The sequence below is a fragment of the Lissotriton vulgaris genome, chromosome 5 (assembly GCF_964263255.1).
Source record: "Lissotriton vulgaris chromosome 5, aLisVul1.2, whole genome shotgun sequence".
NCBI lineage: Eukaryota > Metazoa > Chordata > Amphibia > Caudata > Salamandridae > Lissotriton > Lissotriton vulgaris.
In genome coordinates, this window is record NC_141693.1 from 325227273 (window position 1) to 325251383 (window position 24111).

At 45.4% G+C, this 24111-nt stretch overlaps 1 protein-coding gene across 1 annotated transcript in view; it reads right to left on the minus strand.

Moving 5' to 3' along the window:
* The window catches only part of MEGF6 (multiple EGF like domains 6), a 1305820-nt gene that overhangs the window by 579201 nt on the left and 702508 nt on the right, over nucleotides 1-24111 (minus strand). Inside the window, exon 5 of the mRNA XM_086921560.1 lies at nucleotides 964-1086. Within this exon, the coding sequence (XP_086777686.1) occupies nucleotides 964-1086 (123 nt within the window). The remainder of the gene's footprint in view (nucleotides 1-963; nucleotides 1087-24111) is intronic.

Here is a 24111-nt window from a genome sequence, read left to right on the forward strand (position 1 = left end):
AAGTGAATTTGGAGAAAGTGTTCTACAGTTGAAAATTACAGAGTGAGTCACACCTAAGTCTATACTAACCAACTATACGCAGAAAAAGCTTTGTTAATCAGGCTGTACATGCTCACATTAACTTGGTTGCATCTTTGTCTGAGCATTATCCCTCAACTATTAAATTGTAAAATCTGATGGCTTCTCAAGCTCCTCTTTTTAAATATATATGGTCTAAAAAGCCTACAAACACTTCTTGGTGAGAAAACAACGGCTTATTCCATACGTATATTTAAAAAACACAGAGAAGCAAACACTTGCCATGAACGAATGAAGAATTTGTGATCTACAGCATGCACTGCTATTTTATTGAATGTTATTTGACTTTCTGTTGAGCGAGGTGTAGGCGCTGCAGGGCATTGTACCTCTATAAAACTCTCTCTTGTACACTTCTTGGCCAGAATTTCATCCATTTTGAACCCATTTGAACAAACTCTTACGTTAGAATATGGCATTATTTGCAGATTTTATCTGGAGGTAGTTAAGCTTAAAAAATAAAAGTTTTTTTGCTGTCAAGATATAATTCCAAACATTTGTTCTCATCCTGGGATGAAAATCTTTGATAAAGGTTACAAGGAGGCCATTTGGCATGTAGTTTACAGTTGTTGGGTATAATATATCTGTTCTTCCCCATTTGCCAAATTTCTCTAACTCTTGTCTGCTGAACTAGTGTTATTGTTCTTTAGAAGTAGTACTTTTTGGCACATTATAAACACATTTGTCAATTTATATATATTGTGAAATGAAAGTTCAATAGGCGTTCCAACACAAAAGGTTACTGTTGGGTTCATCTCAATCACAATCCAATGCATGTAAATTGGAATGCATGTTTGACAATCTTGGACGGATAGTTTAGCAATCCCCACTTTAACTCCCTCCAATAAAGCCATTGCATCCCTAAATCTCATCACCCATGGGCGGTACCTTCGCAGGTCTTCCCATCCTCCTTCAAGGCCTCTCCATCCGGGCACTTGCAGTAGAAGCTGCCAATGGTGTTGCAGCACTGCGCTTCACAGCCGCCATTCTTGTCTTCGCATTCATTCACATCTGCATGATTGAAAAGGAGAGCATGAATAACATTACATTATGTAGTTAGGAAAGTGATATACTTGCATACAACCCATTTCAAAAAGACAATTTGGTGGCAGGATGGGGAACACCTTATGCATTTTCAAATATCTCCCAAACAACAATTGCAGAAATCCTGTCTTTTCTATGTATCATGAAGTTCAAACAGTAATGACCAAGTAGAACAGTTAGCTGGGCAGTGCCAAAGGCCTTTGAAAACATCACCTAGGCACGGTGATTGTACATGTAAAATGGTAGACAACTGACCATCTAAAATGGCGCTAGTTTGCAAATGGTTGTCATAGGCGATGAATTTGAACACAGCATTGTCCTAGCTGCCACTAAAGGCTCAGTAGACGATCTGATGCCTAATACCCTATTGTTGCATGAGGTACCGGGGTATTGTTGCCAACAGTAACTACCGTCTCTTGACACGTTTTCAACTTTGTAAACTTTTTCACCGAGTGACTATCAGTCGTGATTTAAACTGCTGGACATTGACACACGCACTGCCCCCCATTGAACAGCGCAACTTTGCTTAGTAGCTTGGTTCATGCTCTATGAAGATACATACATTGATGGGCATATCCGATATGACTTACGTCCTAGACACAAATAGTGCTGATACTGCAGAATTCAGATTATGCATATGACATCCAATTGAAACTCATACATACAGCCTGAATCTTGCTAACAGGGTAGGTTTCATTACTTCTGCATCCCATGTACGAACTAAGCGAAAATTATTATTTAAAAGTTACTTCCAAATGCTTTTAAAAAGATTTATTACACATCAGTGTTTATATTTTTTTTTAATTAAAAATCTGCATAAAGTAATTTATATTTATTTCACAAAGGCTATGTTGGTACAAGTTCAGTTAGTAATAGAAACATTAACCTAATGGGACGACATTTTTGTAAACAATATTTAGGGCACCATATTACTACCAGGCTCTCTGTGTGTGATCTTCTGGCATGAAACCCCAACTGCCCCTCAACTAGGGCACTCCTTATATCCCTTTATAAACGAGTGAGCCACAGTTCCCTGAAGCTGCAACCATCTGCTTCAATTTTGCTTTCTTGAAGTCTGAGACCAGTGTCAGTTTTTTAAAGGCCTCGCTGGCGAGGAGGTGGCTTGGCTGCTAAGGTGGTCTTGGGCTGGCCAAACACTCATGTACACTTTGCATATTCTCCATCCAGGCTGCATTACATCCTGAGTGGAGAACATGCCCCAGGCTTCCATTCCCTGGATAAGCGCCGGACTAAGCATGGGCGAATTTTGCGAATCTCGCGTTCGCGAATTTTGCGGATTTGCGAACTTGCAATCCGCAAAAACCGCGAATTCACGTGAATTTGCGGATTTTTTTTTGTGTGTTTGCGCGGGTTTCTGCCAGTTCGCGAGGGTTTTGTACAATGTCGCAAATTGCGAACTTACCTGTCTGGTCGCAAGTTTCGCGAACTTGTTGTTTCTACGTGTCCAGCCTGTTTGGGACACTCTTCTTCATCACTGCCACTCTCTGTCACCACTGCCACTCTCTGACTACTCATGCCACCCTCTGGCCCACCCATGCCACCCTCTGTTTCATCACAGCACCCTCTGGTTGTCCAGTCAGTGTACATTATTGTGGCAACGCAAGCACACCTTCCCTGCCTCAAGTGACCTGAATTAATTTGGGGCTGATTAATGTGTCACAGAATATTTTTTTAGCTGGCACCTGCTTCCTTAGTGCTTCCTGATTAGTGATCTTTTGCACTTGCTAAGTGCTTTCATTGTTGCAAAATTAGTTACAACACCTGCCCTGCCCCAACTGACAATAATGAATTAGGGGCTGATTAATGGATTTGAACCTCCAGCCTGGCTCCTGCTTGTCTCCCTTAGCTGTAATTCAGAACCTTTGTGGCATATGTGTAACTATTCTGAGGTTCAGAGCAGGGTCACATAATAGTTGCAACTGGCAACTGAACTCTGGAGGGGCCCCTCAGGAAGCACTACAGGAAATGGCTACTAATGATGAGCCTGAACTTTTGAACCTGGTAAGTAGTTTCAGTTTTGCTAAGATCGTATTTCTGCAATTTTGCACTTATTCGCGGGGCGCGAAGTTGTACTGGGAAGCCGCGAACTCACGCGAACAGTGCGAGCAGTGCGAGCAAAATCCGCTGCTCGCGGATTTGCGGATTTTGCGGGAGATTCGCGAATCTCGCGGATTGCGAATTTACCGAAAATCCGCAAAATCCGCGAGCGAAACGGATTTTCCGCCCATGCTTACGCCGGACCACAGCGCTCAGACCAATCACGATGCTGCATTGCAGCAGAGATGCATTGCAGCGTTGTGATTGGTCAGGGGAGCCTGGGTGGGTGCTTCCTGTCCCCGCTAAGCAGAACGAAGGAAGAAGATGCAAAGGCAGGCAGGTAAGTGTTTTTTTATTTTTTTTAACCCCTCCCCGCTCCACGAATGCTATTTGGGAGCAACTGCCACTAGGTGGACGCTGTTAGGAACCAGGGCCAGTCTGTCCTCCATGGCCATGCTCCACCATCACATGATCAGCACTGGGGGAATATAAGCACCGCCCTCCTTTGAGTCAGTGCTTGGTATCTTTAATTTTGGGTTCCAGGTGCTGGGTTGTTGTTCCTGAGCTATAGCTTTGTCTGGGGTTCACGGGCTCGTGTTCCCTGGTTGATTGTATCCCGTTTTTTGTGGAGCTTCGTTTTTCTAGTCCTTCCCCCCTCCCTCCCCGTTTTACGTTATTTAGCCTTTATTTCAATTTCCTTGTTTGGCTCCTGGCTCCTTTGAGCTCGTAGATTTCTGGCTTTTGTCTGCAGAGCCGAGGTAAACCGGGGCTCCGGTTCACTCGGCAACAAGCTGAAGCAGAAGCGTGTGTTCGCGCTAGAAGAAACTCTTACCGGTGCCTTCGGTATCTACACGGAAGCAGTATACTTGGTTTCCGCATTTTGTGTAGGCAATCCGCCTCTTTGTGTGCCGCTTGGGCGTTTTCTGCCGCGCTGGACAGAGCTGCAGACGCTGCCGATCCCGGAGGAGAGAAACGTAGTTGTTGGAGACTTTTACCTATTGGTGTACGGAAAGACGCTTATGGACAGTAGTTTGGGGTTTTTTTATGCCTATGAACCTGGCTTTTTCCCCCTAGAATCCCTGATTAGCGCACTTGATTCCAGAGAGCAGATTCCCTTTCATAAACCCCTTCTGGAATTGGAACCTCCCATCCACTTTGGAGTTTCCCTCTCCTTGCTGCAGAAACCTCCGAAAGCAGTTCCTGTATCATTCACAAGTAAGGAGATTGTGGGTTATGTATGGTGGAGTGTGGTTATGAGACAGGGTGGAAAGGGAGGGTACAGAGAGAAATAGGAGAAATACTGATTCTGTGTATCTTGTATTTCTAGATACAGAGGCGTGATACGGAGGTTGGATATCGTAGTCCATTCCAGCTTGGGGGTGAAGCTTTTTTGACGTCCCTTCCCCTTGAATTCCTTTCCGGCCCCCTATCCTAGACTCGAGTGTCTTCTTATGTTATTATATTACATGAGTCGCATTAGAGTCGGGGTAGTGGGTTGGGCATACGTCGTTCCTGCAGTGTCTGGGCCGGTGGAAACCAACAGAATACCAAGCCCACGAAATTAATACACTGCCTGGACGAGGTATGGATGAGGATTTGGGTGGTCCTACGGAGGGAGCCGAACGGGTTCCTACTTTTCAGGATATAATAGGGGCTGTTGCTGCATTGCAGACTCAGGTGCAAGATCTACAGCAGGAGAATGCAGGACTAAAACAGGAGCTGGGAGCAGTGAGAGCCAGAGAACAGCTGAGAGAAAGGGGACATGGTCCTGTCATACAGCCAGCCACTTTTCAATACGGAGGTGGGACAGGTCAGAGAGCGGATGGGGGTGCTCCCGTAGCGGTAACTGTCACAACTCCTGTCCCTGTACCTTTGGCCCCCCCTGAGAGATTCATGGGAGATAGTAATAAGTTTGGGACCTTTATGACGCAATGTCAACTGCATTTTTTGTGCAGGCCGACTGCTTTTCCGGATGACACGGCAAAAGTGGCGTTTACCATCTCGTATTTGGCTGGCACAGCCGCTCAGTGGGCTACCCCTCTTGTGGATAACGATGATCCGGTTATACATGACTATCGGACATTTAAAGAACTAATGAGAGGCCTCTTTGCTAAACATGCGTTTATGCAGGCAAGGGATGCAGAGCTCCTAAAGTTGCGACAGGGCAGACAGGATTTGCTAACATATATATCGACATTTAATAGATTGGTGTCGGAGACACACTGGCCAACAGACAAACGGACATCCTTGTTTTATCAGGGTTTGTGTGATGAATTAAAGGACGTGGTGTCGCAGGTGGTAGATCCCCCAGACGACTGTGCCGCCTTTATAGATCTGGTGGTGAAGTTGAATCACAGGTTGTCTGAGAGGCGGGGCGACCGTAGTCGAGGTCAGTTGTCTAGGTGGTATTATCCTAAACCAGAAACAAGGCCACCTGGTGAACAAAAAACTGCCCCTGAACCCATGGAGATAGGCGGAGTGAGAGGTCCGTTAACCATGGAAGAGAAGAGGCGAAGGAGAGAGTTGAATTTATGTCTGTACTGTGGACAAGGTGGCCACTTTGCCCGTGAGTGTCCAGTTAAACCTTCAGGTCTGGCCTTCAGTAAAAAGATAGCCTGTGTACATGGGAATCGGGGTTCAGAAGTGAGGAGAGGAGCAGTGGGGACCTACGATGTACTGGGAGCGATAGACCAGATTCCTCGGCATTTTATGATCCCGGCACATTTATTGTGGGTAGGAAGGAGCCGTGTCTCCGTGTCAGTACTGTTGGATTCCGGAGCCACTGGAAATTTTATCGACATATCATTAGCGGATACATTGGGGATTCCATGTCAGTACAAACAACAGCCAGAACCGGTGAGGGCTATTGATGGGACGGAATTGACTTCAGGCTCTATCACACGTCAAACCGAACCAATTACATTGTTGTGCGAAAACGGACACTCGGAGTTAGTGGTCTTTGACCTTATAGATGCCCCTTCCTTTGGGGTGGTGTTGGGAGTCCCATGGCTTCAGAAACACAACCCGAGGATAGATTGGGTGCAACGTTTGGTTACCCTAGATTCCAAATATTGTCTTACACATTGCTATAAGGAAGCTAGTGAACAGATCTCTCCTTTGTCTTGTGCTGGAGTAGAAGGGATGACTATCCCTGTACAGTATTCTGCCTTTCAGGAGGTCTTTGATGAGACCCAGGCGCAGGGACTCCCTCCGCACAGGTCGTTCGACTGTAAAATTGATTTAATACCAGGTATTCCTTTACCATCTTGTCGCATTTATGCCCTCTCGGAACCTGAAGAAGTGCATCTCAAAGAGTATCTGGACGAGATGTTGAGGATGGGTTTTATTCGTCCCTCTTGCTCGCCTGTGTCCTCGGCGATCTTCTTCATCCCGAAGAAGGAAGGGACCTTGAGGGCTTGTGTAGACTACAGGGCCTTGAATAAGGCTACTGTAAAGAATAGGTACCCTCTTCCACTCATCCCTGTGCTATTAGACCAACTACGCAAAGCAACCATATTCACGAAACTGGACTTGCGGGGTGCTTATCATCTCATCCGAGTGCGGCCCGGGGATGAGTGGAAGACGGCGTTTAAGACCAAATTTGGCCTATTCGAGTATTGTGTAATGCCGTTCGGTTTATGTAATGCACCGGCGGCATTCCAATACTTTATCAACGAGGTTCTCCGGGAACAACTGGACCGAAGTGTCATAGTCTATTTGGATGACATCTTGATTTTCTCGGAGACAAGGGCTGAACACCACGACCACGTAGCGGAAGTATTGCAGAAGTTGCAGGACAACCATTTGTATGCCAAACTGGAGAAGTGCCAGTTCGGTACACAAAAAGTGGAATTCCTGGGGTTTATCATCACAGCAGAGGGTATCCGAATGGATCCCAGGAAAATAGAGGCTATTATCACCTGGCCTATCCCAACCACGGTCAAACAGATTCAGGCCCTTTTGGGGTTCGCCAATTTTTATCGGCGCTTTATCCCCAATTTTTCTGACATCGTGTCTCCTATGACCCGATTATTGAGGAAGGGGGTTTCCTTTGACTGGTCCTCTGAAGTCCAGAATGCTTTCCGTTCGTTGTTGAGGTCCTTCACGTCAGCCCCTGTATTGGTACATCCCGATACTGCTTTACCGTTTTTTGTGGAAACGGACGCTTCCTTGTGTGCGGTAGGAGGGGTGTTGTCTCAGAGGGATGCTGAATCAGGTCTGATGCATCCTATCGCCTTCTTCTCTAAAACCTTGCTGCCTGCGGAGCGCAATTATACTGTGGCCGAGAGGGAGCTGCTGGCGGTGAAATTGTCGTTCGAGGAGTGGCGCCATTATCTTTGGGGCGCTAGACATACGATCACTATCTATACGGATCACAAGAACTTAGAATTCTTTCGCTCTGCTCGTGCGTTAACACCTCGGCAGATGCGGTGGGTCTTGTTTTTTAATGAGTATGACTTTGTCATTACTTATCGACCCGCCGCACAGCAGATAAAATCAGATGCCCTTTCCAGGATCCATGTGGAGGGGAGGGGGGAGAGTGGAGTGAAGGAGGATAGACCCATGATCAGTGCTGAAAAGATTGTAGGGGTGACGCAAGTTGAGGATTTTCCCACTCTAATCAAACGGCACCTTCAACAACTGGATTTGGCCCCTTGGATGGCGGTGCCACAGGTATCGATGCAGGACGGGCTATTGTACCATGGGGACCGTCTGTTTGTGCCCCCCTCCCTCAGACAGAAGGTATTGGAGTGGTGTCATTCCTCTTCATTGGTAGCACATCCAGGGATACAAAAGACGAGGGAGATGTGTCTGCGTTGGTTTTGGTGGGATTCACTGATCAGGGATATCCAGGGTTATGTGGCAGCGTGTCCGGTGTGTGCCATTAATAAACCTTCCCACACCAAGCCATCTGGTCTTTTGCAGCCCTTAGAGGTCCCTCCTGCTCCTTGGCATACTATTAGTATGGATTTTGTGACGGATTTACCTTTGGTGTCAGGACATACCGCTATAATGGTGGTGGTTGATCTGTTCACAAAGATGGCACATTTTATTCCCTTACCCAAGGTGCCTACTGCGAGGGAGATGGCATTAGTCTTCATGTCATCAATAGTTAGACTCCATGGGTTACCATCTGCGATTGTGTCGGACAGGGGAGCACAGTTTGTGTCTCATTTCTGGACGGAATTGTGTTCGGTGTTGAAGATAGAGATAAGGTTGTCATCAGCCTATCATCCGCAATCAGATGGTCAGACTGAACGGACGAACCAGACCATGGAGCAATACTTGAGGTGTCTGGTCACGTCCTTGTCCTGTGATTGGAGGGTGGCTCTTCCCATTGCGGAGTTTGCGTATAATAACAGCTTGCATTCCGCCTTGGGTATGACTCCTTTTTTTTGTTCATTGGGTTATCATCCCAGGGCGTTAGCCATCCAGCCTACGGGGCGTGTGCCAGCCATAGACGATGTATGTAGGTCCCTGGGTGGGATATGGGACAGAGCACGAGAACAGTTACAGGCCTCCAAAGAGTCTATGAAGGTTCAGGCAGACAAACACAGAGTTCCCGCTCCTTTATATAAGGTAGGGGATCAGGTGTGGCTAGCTTCGCGCAATCTTAGGTTGCAGGGCTCTCGTAAACTGCAGCCTCGGTTTGTGGGACCATTCGCCATACAGCAAGTGATTAATCCCGTGGCCATGAAGCTAGTCTTGCCCAATGAATACAAGGTCCATCCTGTGTTTCATACATCACTGTTGAAGCCCTATGTTCCATCAACACAGGTTTTGCCACCTCCCCCTCCTTTGTTAGTCGATGGGGAAGAGGAGTTCGAGGTTCAGACTATTTTGGATTCCCGGCGTAGGAGAGGTCGTCTCTTCTACCTGGTGGATTGGAAGGGTTATGCACCTGAGGATCGGACCTGGGAACCAGCTGGTAGAGTACACGCTCCTCGGCTGGTTCGAGCGTTCCATAGACAGCATCCCTCTAAACCCCGTCCGGTAGGGAGGGCCTTTGGGGGGGGATACTGTTAGGAACCAGGGCCAGTCTGTCCTCCATGGCCATGCTCCACCATCACATGATCAGCACTGGGGGAATATAAGCACCGCCCTCCTTTGAGTCAGTGCTTGGTATCTTTAATTTTGGGTTCCAGGTGCTGGGTTGTTGTTCCTGAGCTATAGCTTTGTCTGGGGTTCACGGGCTCGTGTTCCCTGGTTGATTGTATCCCGTTTTTTGTGGAGCTTCGTTTTTCTAGTCCTTCCCCCCTCCCTCCCCGTTTTACGTTATTTAGCCTTTATTTCAATTTCCTTGTTTGGCTCCTGGCTCCTTTGAGCTCGTAGATTTCTGGCTTTTGTCTGCAGAGCCGAGGTAAACCGGGGCTCCGCCGCTCCGGTTCACTCGGCAACAAGCTGAAGCAGAAGCGTGTGTTCGCGCTAGAAGAAACTCTTACCGGTGCCTTCGGTATCTACACGGAAGCAGTATACTTGGTTTCCGCATTTTGTGTAGGCAATCCGCCTCTTTGTGTGCCGCTTGGGCGTTTTCTGCCGCGCTGGACAGAGCTGCAGACGCTGCCGATCCCGGAGGAGAGAAACGTAGTTGTTGGAGACTTTTACCTATTGGTGTACGGAAAGACGCTTATGGACAGTAGTTTGGGGTTTTTTTATGCCTATGAACCTGGCTTTTTCCCCCTAGAATCCCTGATTAGCGCACTTGATTCCAGAGAGCAGATTCCCTTTCATAAACCCCTTCTGGAATTGGAACCTCCCATCCACTTTGGAGTTTCCCTCTCCTTGCTGCAGAAACCTCCGAAAGCAGTTCCTGTATCATTCACAAGTAAGGAGATTGTGGGTTATGTATGGTGGAGTGTGGTTATGAGACAGGGTGGAAAGGGAGGGTACAGAGAGAAATAGGAGAAATACTGATTCTGTGTATCTTGTATTTCTAGATACAGAGGCGTGATACGGAGGTTGGATATCGTAGTCCATTCCAGCTTGGGGGTGAAGCTTTTTTGACGTCCCTTCCCCTTGAATTCCTTTCCGGCCCCCTATCCTAGACTCGAGTGTCTTCTTATGTTATTATATTACATGAGTCGCATTAGAGTCGGGGTAGTGGGTTGGGCATACGTCGTTCCTGCAGTGTCTGGGCCGGTGGAAACCAACAGACACATAGCTGTACAGACTGTACAGACCTTAACACTGAAACAGCAGGCCAGCCCTTAATTCAGTCAGTCGACAAGGTTCAGAATGTCTTTTTTTCGTCAAAGAACACAAATTCTTTAATCTCCGCCTTGGAGTCCCAGAAGCATTCTCTCTAATGTTCGTGAACTCTTGAACGTGATCTGGAAGCAAATGGGAATGGTCTGGCAACCACTTAAGTGCCTGGACTCGACTCTGAGGAGCTAGGCCAAGTGTCTCCCACATCTTGCACCTGCAACGCAGCTCTCAATATTGATGCTCGCAGCCTGGGGCGTCTGCTGAACACAGGCTGCCAAATTCATATCAAAACTACCAGACACCCTGGTGGTTATGTAATGGGGACACCTGCTTAATGTCAAGGTGAAGAGATGATGACATCATCTGTCTGGGAAGAGACAGACATTAAGGTAAGATTGGTGGTGTACAGAGATCCGCGGTAGAGCTGCTCAGGGGCCCACAAGCAACCATCTCTGCCATCTTTTCTTGCCTCTGTGTTGTCTCCTCTGCTTCAATGGAACTCTGCACACTGGGATGGGAAAAGAAATGGAGGCACAATGTAGTCTCGTATGAGCTATATTGTGGACTGTAGAAACAGGACACTTGTGTACTACTTCTGTCTTAACAACTTGACCGAATTGTGTGATCTTGGCCGAATCACTTTATCTTCTTTCCCTCTATATCTTTGTATGCTGCATTGTATGAAAGATGTAAAAGTCTCTATCTACTGTTAAGCGTGGGTGTTTATAGTTTTTATGAATCTTTTGGAGAGGTCTAACTAATATTGGCCGTGCTTTTCGTTTTACCACCTCTGTTTAAAAAATGAGTTTTGCTGCGATTTATGGAGCACAAGTCCTTATTTAACACTAACACAATTCTACCCAAGATATTCTTTGTAGAATTGACTTGGTGTTCCCCTACGCAACTAGGCAAAGAAAGCTCTTCAGGGCTGGGTTCGGTTAGAGTAAAACTGATCTAGCAATGTGGTTAGAATTACCGTACAACGGGAAGAAAAACTCCCATGCAGGAAGGCAAACAGGGAACCTTTTCAAACCTATGAAGGGGATTATATGAGACTCTGCAACAATCAGGGGGTCTGCCAATTGTTTCCATTGCTGTGAGCTACTCTCAAGTTGAATCGGAGCTACTGGTTGCTCGCAATCAACAGGTTTATGACACCTGCACTATAGGGAATAAAATATCCTCTGCCATACGTTATGAGGTTATTGCATGTCACCTCATAGTTTGATGACTTCATAAAGGAATTTCGTCTCATTCCTGTATATGGTAACGGAACTCCTCAGTGACTTGCAATATCCTTATAATGCACAGTATGGCATACTTTATCCCTTATAATATCTGCAAAAACAACAGTTGATGGACAGAATGCAGAACAATGTCATACATTCACCCCAGTTTAGAGATCTGGGCCTAAATCCATCGTTTTTTTGCCCTCCACACCACCCCAGTTCAGACATGGCCATATGCAAATCATCCTTGACCCTGTGCCTCATGGGAACAGCCCAGCCCGAACTGCCAAGCCATGTCTTTCCTGGACCGGAATCAAGCATCCTAGGACTGGTTTCTGGTTATCAGCCGTCTTCAGCCAGGATAGCTTGACTCCAGTGGTGTTGAGAGCATGGGACTCACGTCTGAGCATACCCGTCCCACTCGGGGTGACAAATGCAAAAACAACAGTTGATGGACAGAATGCAGAACAATGTCATACATTCACCCCAGTACAGAGATCTGTGCCTGAATCCATCAGTTTTTTGCTCAACACATCACCCCGGTTCGGACATGGCCATATGTAAATTAGCCTTGACCCTGTGCCTCATGGGAGCAGCCCAGCCCGAACTGCCAAGCCATGTCTTTCCTGGACAGGAATCAAGCATCCTAGGACCGGTTCTGGCTATCAGCCGTCTTCAGCCAGGATAGCTTTACTCCAGTGGTGTGGAGAGCCTGGGACTCACGTCTGAGCATACCCAGCCCACTCGGGGTGACAAATGCAAAAACAACAGTTGATGGACAGAATGCAGAACAATGTCATACATTCACCCCAGTACCTTATAATATCTGGGCATCATCAGATATTATTGCATAGAGATTCGAGGCATCTAATATTGTTTGTTACACCGCTGTGGGCTAACTTGCTTCTCTTTGGACTTACCTCTCTTGCGGCGTGTTTCCAAGGTGTAATGAAGAAATCAAGTATGTGCTTCAAGGGGTGGGAAGCAATGTTCTTATAAGACGATATGCTTGTGTTCAGGAAGGATAAAGAAGTTCATGAAAAGATACTAAAGAAGGTTGTAGCGTAATGGGTGTGCCTTGAAGAGAGAAAAATGTAAGCTTCCTGTGGTGCCAGTATTGCATTTTAGACATACGATTATGGATGGCAAGATTACCCACAAGTTGACGCTGCTGGAGGGCATACCTAAGACTCTTGTTCCTTAACAAAGAGCTTGTTAGGTTGTTCCTGTGATAAGCACAGTACTATTGAAAAAGGGAGTTCCTTTTGAATGATCAGATGAGTGTGAGCTGCAGTTCCAGACTGGGAAAGAGGAAGTTGGAAGGATACCCTCTTTCGGCCATTTTGACCTACATTAGAAAACTGTTCTTACCATGCAACTTTAAAAGGCCCAAGCCTGTGCTGCCTCAGACAGTAAATGGTGAAAACAGGGTGGCAGCTTTGCTTATCTTCAATGAAGAGAGGAGGATCAGTATTCAGCGATAAATTGTTGGCTTATGCATAGCCGATCCAGCATTTCAAGTAGTTTCCTATTGAGGCCTTCTTCTTCACCAGTAATTATGCGGAGAGAGTTTCCTGACAATAAAGCGATAGAAGGAGGGCCTGTGTTACTTCATCTATCATATGAAGCATCTTTCAGGTATCAAGGATCCAAGTGGCAGATTGTTGTTATGCATGCTATTGGAGGAATTTGGAAGTGAGAAAGGCTCCACGACTTTGATGTTGATGAGAGGGGATGCCTGAAATCCTCAAGATTGGAAAATGGCCTGCAAAGATGATGAGGTTTCCAACGCAATCATGGAACTGATTGTCGAAGGTTGGTTGAGGCTTGGTGAACTGAAGGAACCTGTGAAATGGTTCGGGAGTGTGAAAGATGAATTATGCATGAAGGATGGTAAGCGGATTAGGGGTGAATGGCGGGCTCCTCCTGGGAGGCTGAGAGAGAAAACAATTAACTTTGCCTGCAAGGTATACTTGGGGAGGAATGCTACAGTTGCTCAGGCTAGACACCGTATTGGTGGAATTTGGTGGATCGTTAACTGTTGGCAGGGGTGAAGGATTGAATTTGAGTGCAAGAAATTATAAAATACGTGTAGTTAGATCGACTCCCCTTCTCCTGTCAAGATCCCCAATGAACTTTTGTGTAGTTTGGGGTTAAATATCACGGGCCCTATTGAGTTTTTTACAGTCTCAAAGAGCTATGTTCTATTGTTAGTGGATTAAACCTCTAAGTGGGTTACCGCTTGATGTGTGGGTGTAGTGGACATGGATGTAGTGTTGAATTTTTTTAAAGGATGAGTTCACCTTTCAAGGAATATCAAAGTTGATTGTCGCTAACAATGGCTTCCTGTTTATGTTACATGAGACGCATGAGTTTTTGAATGGGTTGTCAATAAACAATCATAAAATGTCTTTGTATTTACCCCAGGCCAATGAATTAGCAGAGTGCATGAGCAGGATGGTTAAGACCTGTGTGCAGAGCAATGGCGGCTTATCTGCTATGGCGGAGGAGTGTAACCCCACTGCTTTTCAGCAGTGCGAAACAGAAACATAAAATTATAATAACTTTGCGTTATTATCATTTTATGCTGCTTCCTGCTGCTTCACGGGCGGGTGGGAGGGCGGAGCTCCTCGGCTGTTTGAGCAGGGCAGGGGAGGAGTGGTTTGCCCATTCCTAAGTGTGCAATGACTGTTTGGTCAGCCCTCTTGGGCTGCACAAACCAGTCATGCACACTTTCCCCCCTTCTCCATGCAGGCTGCATTACAGCCTGCATGGAGAACATGCCCAGGCCCCCATTCCCTGGCTGAGCGTCGAACCAGGATACTCAAAACTCAAAAAGCATTGCAGTGTTGTGATTGGTCAGGGGAACCTGGGTGCTTACCAATCACAATGCAGCTTTGCAGCCTTGCGATTGGTAAGTGGGCCCTACTTCCTGTTCCTCGATGTGCAAGAGGAGAGCGGGAGCAGAGATGTGGGACCCAGCCGGTAGCAAGGTAAGTTTATCTCTTTTTGTTTCTATTTGCACCATGCTCAACCCCTCCCCCCGCACCCGCCCTGCCACTCGCGAGCCATGCCGGACGCCACTGGTGCAGACAGTCACGGACTTGAGCTATGTGAGACATCGTAAACATACCACAACACCTAGCAATGTGACCCAAATATTTCTCTTTGTATGTTTGACTTAAACCTAAGGCTGTGTGGCTGAAGTATGCTTCTTGACAGAGGATGGAAACTCTGTGCAGTGGCTATCTTATCAGCTGCAGTCAAGGAATTGGTATCATGAGAAGAATCGAGTCAAAAAAGGAGAATGGATTTTGGGAGATGAACTTGTCGTGAAGAAGCCTGGTTTGGACAAGAAGGGAAAGTTTTAGTTTATAGCTCCTTTTAAAATAATTGAAGTAAATACCTAATTATCTATTGTGGACTCTAATGATGTGTGGGCCATGTCTAGATTAGTAAAAACGGATGACACATGCAGATAGTATTGATTTCTCCAGTGGTTTGCCCTGCCAGCTGCAGAATCTCTTGTGAGAATGAATGCGCTAACGTTGGGAGAACTCCTTAGAGGAGATCCAACAACTTATGCATACATTTTCGGAGAAGCTCAAGACAGCAATCAAACTCAGATAGTGACACCCCAGTGTTTTTGGGGTCCGTAGCTAGGTGAAGGGGATACCCAAACCTGCATCTCTGAGAATAGGATTGCTGCATATCTCCAAGCCTGCAGACCAGGCGAGTGTGTAATTTAGCCCACCTGAGACTGTGTGATCCTCCATGCTTTCGCATACGGTGCTGATTTTACATAGAAGGGTGGTGATAAATCATGATTTTATTAAAGACAAATGGCTAGTATCTCACCTTACAGTGAACCCAATTTTTTTTTATTAGGTTTTATTGTATCATTCCCCTTAATGTGGCGATGAGAGTTCTACCTGAAGAAGAGGCTTTCAAGCCTCATTTTCCAGTATGCCTTCATAAGCATTCCCTGGAAGAAGACAGTTTGGTTTGATGAAGTTCAATGCTGTACTTTCTAAATCTCTTTATCACTTTTTGCTGCGTTAACTGGCAATAACGAAGTCATTAAAGATATATACCTCTGGCCATTCATGGAATCAAAATTACCACCAACTGTTATGTGGACCACCTACATTTACTTCACTGAAGACTCATCGGGTGGGAGTTCGGCTCCTTACAAATGCTAATACTGTCAAAGGTAGAAGTTTCCATATTCCATCCACTATGTATCACCAACTGGTGGATATATACGTTTATTGCACTGCAAACTGTTCTTGCACCCCACACTACCTTCCACGAAGAAGACACGCAACATCCAATTAGGGGCAAAACTAATCCTGCAGCTTACACTAACATTCATACCACCACCTGCTCTAATACCTCCTAAACCCTTTCCTTATAACCATTTCAATTTCCAAGCTTTATTTCGATCGTTGCAGACCATAAAAGCAAAAAATAAAAATATACATCACTAAATTTTCCTTATAACAGACAACAGCCCACTAGTATTTTGGAACACCCGTGCCCAGCTTGGGTCGTTTATCCCCACATCTAATCATATTTGTGCTGCATCCCGTGTCTTTTATGTCAATCAGTAGGCTGATAGACTGAATTCTAAATGTGATGGTATGGCTTAGGACAAAAAGATCTGAATCTAAGATAGTGATTGATGGGCACGTTGAGGTTTTTACCTGCAGGACACTTCAGTTACTATGGTAATAAGGTAGTCAGAACAAGTTTAGCCTATACATTCAGGGTCATGTGTTGCCATCTCCTGATGCTCAGATCGACTCTTCCTTTAAAAAATTGATTACTAGGCTATGCCATAAATATAAAGTTGGGAAGCACTGTTCTAGGATTTTTGCTGTTCCCTTACTGTAGATGTTTCTACCGGACATACAGCCAGATTCAACAATGGAAATTTGGCTCGCAAAGGGCCAGATTCTGAGAATCTGGCCCTTTGTGAGCGCAATTTTTGCATTTGGAATTCATCATCCCAAATGCAAAAATCGCTATTATAGAATTCGCAAATTTGCAAGGAATTGCATTTAAGGAATCTCTATTTGAGATTCCATAAATGCAATTCATGAAACATTTAAAAATTGCGAATTCGCTATTTTGGGCCGCTATTTACCGCCAAGTCAAACCTCGTGGTAAATAGCGAAAACCTAGAAAAATGCACTTAAGTGCATTTTTCTAAGTTGTATGTTACACACACACATGTCCTTGGGACATGTGTGTGCGTAACACCAGCATCCAATATCATTTCAGGGGTGCAACAGGGTGTCCTTTGGACACCCCTGCACCCTTGAAATCGCAAACTCTACATGCGATTCGCTAATAGCGATTCGCACATTGATACGTCTTCCCATTCATTCCTATGGGCCTTTAGGCCCATAGGAATGAATGGGGAGTTATTCCTTATTTGCAATTAGCAATTAGCTAATCGCAAATAAGGAAGCTGTAGAAATCGCAATAAATATTGCGATTTCTACATGAATCCCGTTTTTCGAGTCTGTAATAGCGATTCATTAATAATGTAATGTAATGTAATGTGACTTGTAAAGCGCACTGCTGCTCTGAGGCGTTGTGGCGCTGTAGACCGCTGAGGAACCCGTCCTGGCTATCCCTGTGAGATGGTCCCTACTGGGTACCTCCAAGGTGAAACCAGGCATCCCCGGCGAATGTGGGGGGCCGTTGTAGAGATGAGGCAAGCTAATGCCCAGAGTTGCCGAGTGTGATCCCTGGTTAGAGTAGGCACCGATGCGAGAATTATCGAGTCCGCTGACCCTGGTCCACGACCCTGCCGCGTCGGGAATTGAACCCTGGTCCCGGGCCGTTCTTTGCTTCCGGGTCTGCCGCCTCTAACCAGTGAGCCACACATAAGTGCATAATCGCTATTACAGACTCGCAAAACATGCAGATGATGAATCTATGTGTAAGTACTCACAGATTACACAGATGTCATCTGCGAGCTAAACTACTAACACACTGAGGCCCTCATTAAGAGTCCCCGGTTAACTGTGATATGTGTGGTAACTGCTCTCACAGCACGTATTGCAATTATGTGTTTTGTGATAAATATTTACAGTTAAATCCTGCCAATCTTTATTGGGGAGAAAATGTCCAGTATTTACCAGAATATGCAGATTATAGTACGGTAAACACCAAAATCTGCATGTTCTTCTCCAAAACATCAGAGTATAGTGGTGCTCCTAGATGAAACATATTTTTTATCAAACATGTGGGTGGTGCAAATACACACTTCTGCCCATATATGACATTTAACTTTCCACGCCATAAGTGCATAAAAGGCACCGTTCACAACGGACTTATATAGTAGTCAAAAAGGGTGTTTCAATAGCAAAATGCAATGCATGAAGAAATCACTAAAAAAATAGTGATTTCTCAAAATTCCTTAATTGCGACTCGCAAATTGCGACTCATAATTAAGGAATACCTCCCCATTCATTCCTATGGGCCTAGAGGCCCATAGGAATGAATGGGAAGACATTCTCAATTTGCGAAGCGCAATTAGTGATTCGCAAATTGAGAATGCGATTTCAAGGGTGCAGGGGTGTCCAAGGGACACCCTGTTGCACCCCTGAAATTGATCTGTGCACATATGTTGCGCACACACATGCCACTTTGAAAAATGCACTTTAGTGCATTTTCCAAAGTTTTTGCAAATTATCATGAAGTTCAACTTCATGGTAATTTGCGAGCCCTATTAGCAAAATCGCTATTTTTTAAACTTGAATGCATTGCATTTAAGGAATCTCAATTTGAGATTCCTTAAATGCAAGTAATCGCAATTTTGCGATTTCTTAATTTGCGATTTTTCCATTTGGGATAATGCATCCCAAATGCAAAAATACCGGTCGCAAAGGGGCAGATTCTGAGAATCTGCCCCTTTGCGAGCGGATTTTACCTTGATGCATCTGGGCCTTTATTAGCAGAGGTAAAGTGTTAAGAGTTCCAAAGCCAGCAGCAATTCAATAGTGCAAATTATCACCACAAAAGCGGGGCAATTTTTCACAGACACCCCCCGAGGTGTCAGAGAAAACAATTTCTCGTGCAATGGAAGTTACAGTCAGCTCTTCCGTCGTCACAGAGATACATCTTGTGGGTTTCAAACAGCACTGTCTGGCTTCACCGTTCCTCGCGTAGTTTGTTCTGCTGTTATATAACGGAATTCAGCCTCTCGCCGAGTGCGTGAAGAGGCATTTAAGGTTCCTCCTTGCTGTGCAAATTCGCGTCCAGGAACTGAAATGCCCGTCTCGGACGGAGACGTCTTCTTCCTCTCAGACTCTCAGTCGGAGGCTGCTTGTTTCCTTGTAAAATGGCCCCTGATTACCCGCTTCCACTGCTCGTTAGTAAAGCATGGCGTGTTCGTCGAATGTCATTATTAGGAACTGCGCCAAGACGTGACGACGAGGAGCCCAGACAAGCAGGAGCCGGACAGCGCACTGCGCAGCGTTTATCGCTCCAGATAATGCCTAGGCGCACTCGAAATATTTGGTAGTAAAAATGAGAAATGAACCCCCTTCCTAGGGGGTCGTGCCTACAAGCATTCTTCTGTCTCCGGCTACCAAGACTCGCCGCTTCGAAGCTTCTGGTTGGCTGTCCGGATTTTGCTTTTGGGAAAATAAATTGAATCAATTCCGAGAAGCATTCTCAAATTATAACCCCCCAAGGGTCTTGCTCGGATCTTAGAACCCGTGCACGAGCCGGGCTCTTAAAACGTTTCCTATGTGGATCATTCAGCAAACATCACTTAACATATGATAAAGTCTCTTAAAAATTCAAAAAAGTACGCAATAATGAAGAAAAGGAGTTTTGATGCAAGAACAGTTTAAGTGGGAGAAGTTGCTATTTATCCAGCTTTGTCTGGTTTCACTTTGTACAAATCAGCCACTAAGGCTATTTGTCTTCCCTTATGTCAAGGTTTTGTTTTTTTCCTGATTGTGAATTTTCTGCAGGCTTATATGGCCAAACTCGACCCGAATAACCAGTTACATTACAAAAGTTACATTGGGAGATTAAGTGATTTGCCCGCAATCACATGAGCCGGTGCCCAGATTCGAACCTGGGCTCCCAGTATCAAAGTTGACATCTCTGGCTGTAAGGCCACATCCAGGCAACAGGGAACTATGCAGGCAGAAGCCACATGAAAGATCGGCTCGTTATGGGCTTGAGGTTCCAACAGGACCTGGAGCTGAGCCAGAGCCAGGCTTCAGGCTCGAGTCGAGCCTGGCTCGAACTTTCATTGGTTCGCCCACCGCTATGGTAAAGTACCCGTCCCAGCTGTTCCCTTTCCCAGAAGCAAAGGGTCAAGTGCTACCCCCATTTGTTGAACTACTTCTCCAATGGTTCCAGATCGATTTTTAACACTCTGTCATCGATGGCACAATTGCCCAATGTGCCAGTATTCCATCATTTTTAAACGGTTGCTCTTCCCCTCTTTTTGCAAGTGACACCCACATCTTCTTCTCTCTCGTCTCCCTTACAGATTCACTCCATACTCCTGCATCCCACAGCCTGTGGTAACTTGTTTACTGAAATTCTAATTGTATTTGCATTTATATAGTGCTTACTATGCCTGATGAGACGCTGAAGCGCTATGGTATATATTTATTAACGTTAGGCTCGTCAATAATACACATTTAAGGATGAAGCACTTTGTGAAGTCTAGCTATTACCTTCAAATGAAAGCATTATCTAAAATTTGATTAAAATATTGTAAGGCTATGGACAGTGGCTCCCAAGCCAATACCAGCAAGTGAGTCACCCAGCATTCACAATGAAATAGGTTGTAATGGCCAACACGGGTCTGTGTCTGTCCACTAAAAACGGGTCTGTCCACTCCAAATAAACAGACCCTACACGATTTACTGCTCTTCATTACCCTACTTGGCAAGGTAGATCCTGTTTCTGTTAGTGAACTTTTTCATGTTTACTGTCTTTGACTCCCGCCGCTTGCTTTTAGTGGTTGACCCGGCATAAAAGACGTGGTCGGGGAACAGCAGACAGAAACAGGCGAGGATCTGCGGTGGTCTAGTCATTATGTATTATGGCATTTTTCCTGTTTAAACAGTCCCGGGCACTGAAAAAAGGATATTATTGTTGTGTTTTGTAGCACTTTGGTGACTCCAGTGGGTGACATCCTAAGATTGCTGCCTTACCTTGGATATGGAAACATCGGCCTCAATGACAGAGAATATGAATTTGGAGATCTCCCCTGAACCTCTTCATCCGGATGTATGACGTTACAACGCATACTTTTACCACGCATGCCTTTACAACGCGGTTTTTACATCTCAAACCTTTACAACGCATAGCGCTTTGGGGTGCTGGATAGTGAATAGTTTAATTTACTATTCCAACTCCAGTCCCCGTGGACACTAGGGAAGGTGTTGGATAGTAAATTAAACTTATTCCCTATCCTAGAGTGCCCCCCATCGCAATGCGTTGTAATGGTTTTCATTGTAAATACCGCGTTGTAAAGGCACTGCGTTGAAAAAGTTTTGTTGTAAAGGTTGTTCACCCTTCTTCCAGCCTACAAATTCTAGTTACAAGAGACATTTTGGCCTTAGCGCTGTGTTTTCCACAGCCCCTTGGTTGGCCTCAGCCAAGCTACGCCAAGTGGATGGTCTATGTGGTGCTGAGGAAGAATTTGGTGGCCAATGAGGCTAGACTGGAAGAAGAGGAACTTAGTGGAAAAAGTGATGGTGTCCTGGAAACTTACATGGCCATTAACCCCTTCGGCTGATCTGTGTTAATTGTGATGGGGGGGATTAGGCTGGGGCAGCAAATAGGATCCAAAGGTATCAGGAGGTACACACACACACGAATGCCATCTCAAGGTATAGGGGGCACCATCGGCAGCAGTAAGGAATATGCTACTTACCAGTATGCATCTGTTCTTGGCATAGAGGGCTGCAGAGTGGTACATTATGAATAGATCGCCATCTGGTGTTGGGCTCGGATGATTGCACTTTGTTTTTCTCTTGGAGAGTCTTTTGTATATTGGTGACTCCTCCCTTGGTTGGTAGTGCGCATGGGCATCGGCTCCATCCTTAGATTGTTTTGCCATAGTAGGGTTAGATGGAGTAGTATAGTAGAATACAGATAAGAGTGCCCATGTAAGTGTATCTAAATAAGATAATGTTGGAACAGACACAGGTTTCCGGGGAGGCTGGGAGGGCATGTACCACTCTGCAGCCCTCTATGCCAAGAACAGATGCATACTGGTAAGTAGCATATTCCGTTCGAGGCATATGGGCTGCAGATGGTACATTATGAATAGACTATACAGCAGTTCTCTCCCTAGCGGTGGTCGCCCGTGTCTGTTGCAACTGTCTGAAACAATGTTTTTAATACTGCTTGTCCCACTCTAGCTTGTTGTGTTGTGTGCACATCTACACAATAGTGTTTTGTGAAGGTGTGCGGTGTAACCCAGGTAGCCGCTTTGCATATGTCATCTAGTGGAATGTTTCCCAGAAATGCCATAGATGCTCCTAGTTTACGTGTAGAGTGAGCTCTAGGAGGAACAGTTAATGTTCTCTTTGCCTTTAAGTAGCATATTTGAATGCATTTTACAATCCATCTGGCAATGCCCGCTTTGGAGATGGGATTGCCTTTATGTGTGGGAGAAAACGCAACAAATAGCTGTTTTGTCTTTCTGAAAGTTTGTGTTCTTTCTATATAGTACAATATAGCCCTTCTAACATCCAGTGTATGTAGGGCTCTTTCAGCTACTGTTTGTGGTTTTGGAAAGAAAACCGGTAATTCGACTGACTGATTGATGTGGAATGCTGAAATAACCTTCGGTAAGAATTTTGGGTTTGTTCTAAGAACCACTTTATTTTGGTGTAGCTGCATAAATGGTTCTTGAATCGTAAAAGCCTGCAGTTCACTTACTCTTCTAAGTGACGTGATAGCTATGAGGAAGGCCACCTTCCATGTGAGGAATTGTATTTCGCACCTATGCATAGGTTCAAAGGGTGGCCCCATTAGTCTGGTAAGCACTATGTTAAGATTCCAGACTGGGGAAGGTGGTCTTCTTGGTGGAATGACTCTTTTGAGTCCTTCCATGAAAGCTTTAATTGCTGGTACTTTAAACAGTGACAGATGTTGCCTGTTTTGTAGGTACGCCGCTATGGCTGCGAGATGAACTCTGATAGAGGTATATGCTAGGTTACATTGCTGTAAGTGTAGTAAATAGCAAATGATTTGTTTAGTGGATGCGTCCAGAGGGTTGATGTGCTTACTGTTACAGTGTATAGCAAACCTCTTCCATTTTGCTGCATAGCATGCTCTGGTGGTAGGACGTCTTGCTTGTTTAATGATTTCCATGCATTCTGGTGGTAAATCTAAATACCCAAACTCTATGACCTCAGGAGCCAGATCGCTAGGTTCAGTTGTTTGGGATCTGGGTGCATTATTTCTCCATGGTTCTGTGTAAGATGCATGGGTAATAACCTTAGCTTTTGATGTGGTACTTGTGAGAGTTGTATCAGCGTGGTGAACCACGGCTGTCTTGCCCACGTGGGTGCCACTAGTATCATTGTCATTGAGTGTTGCTGCAGTTTCCGAACCAGTAATGGAATTAGTGGTAGAGGAGGGAACGCATAAGCAAATTTGTTGGACCAATTTATCCACAGTGCATTGCCCTGGGACCTTTGGTGTGGGTACCTGGATGCGAATTCTTTGCATTTTGCGTTCTGATGATTGGCAAACAGATCTATCTCTGGTTGCCCCCATTTTTGGAAGAATGGCTGTAGTATTTGGTCGTGCAGCTCCCATTCGTGTACTTGTTCTGACTGTCTGCTTAGGATGTCTGCTATTTGATTTTGAACTCCTGGTAGGTGTTCCGCTAACAGGTAGATTTTTTGAGGAATGGCCCATCTCCATATGTCCTGTGCTAGTCTGGACAGTTGGAGAGAGTGTGTCCCCCCCTGTTTTTGAATATAATACATTGCAGTCATGTTGTCTGTTCTGATCAGGACTGCTTTGCTTGATATTTGCATTTGGAAAGCTTTTAGTGCTAGAAATATTGCTAATAGTTCTAGGTAGTTGATGTGCAGTTTCTTTTGCTGCACACTCCACTTCCCCTGTACTGTGTATCTGTCCATATGCGCTCCCCATCCGGAGAGCGATGCGTCCGCTGTTATTATTACTTGTGGAATTGGCTCTAGGAACGACCGTCCCTTGGAAATGTTTTCTGTGTTCCACCACTTCAGAGAGCGATACGTCCGGTCGTTTACCAACACCAGATCTGTAATCTGACCTTGAGCCTGATTCCACTGTGTCGCTAGACACTCTTGTAGTGGGCGCATTTGTAGTCTGGCATGTGGTATTAGCAGTATGCAGGAGGACATCATGCCTAATAGTTGCATAAACACTTGTGCTGGTAGTGAGTGTTGTGGTTGAAATCTTTGTATTAACCCGACCATTGTCTGTACTCTGATTGGGTTGGGGT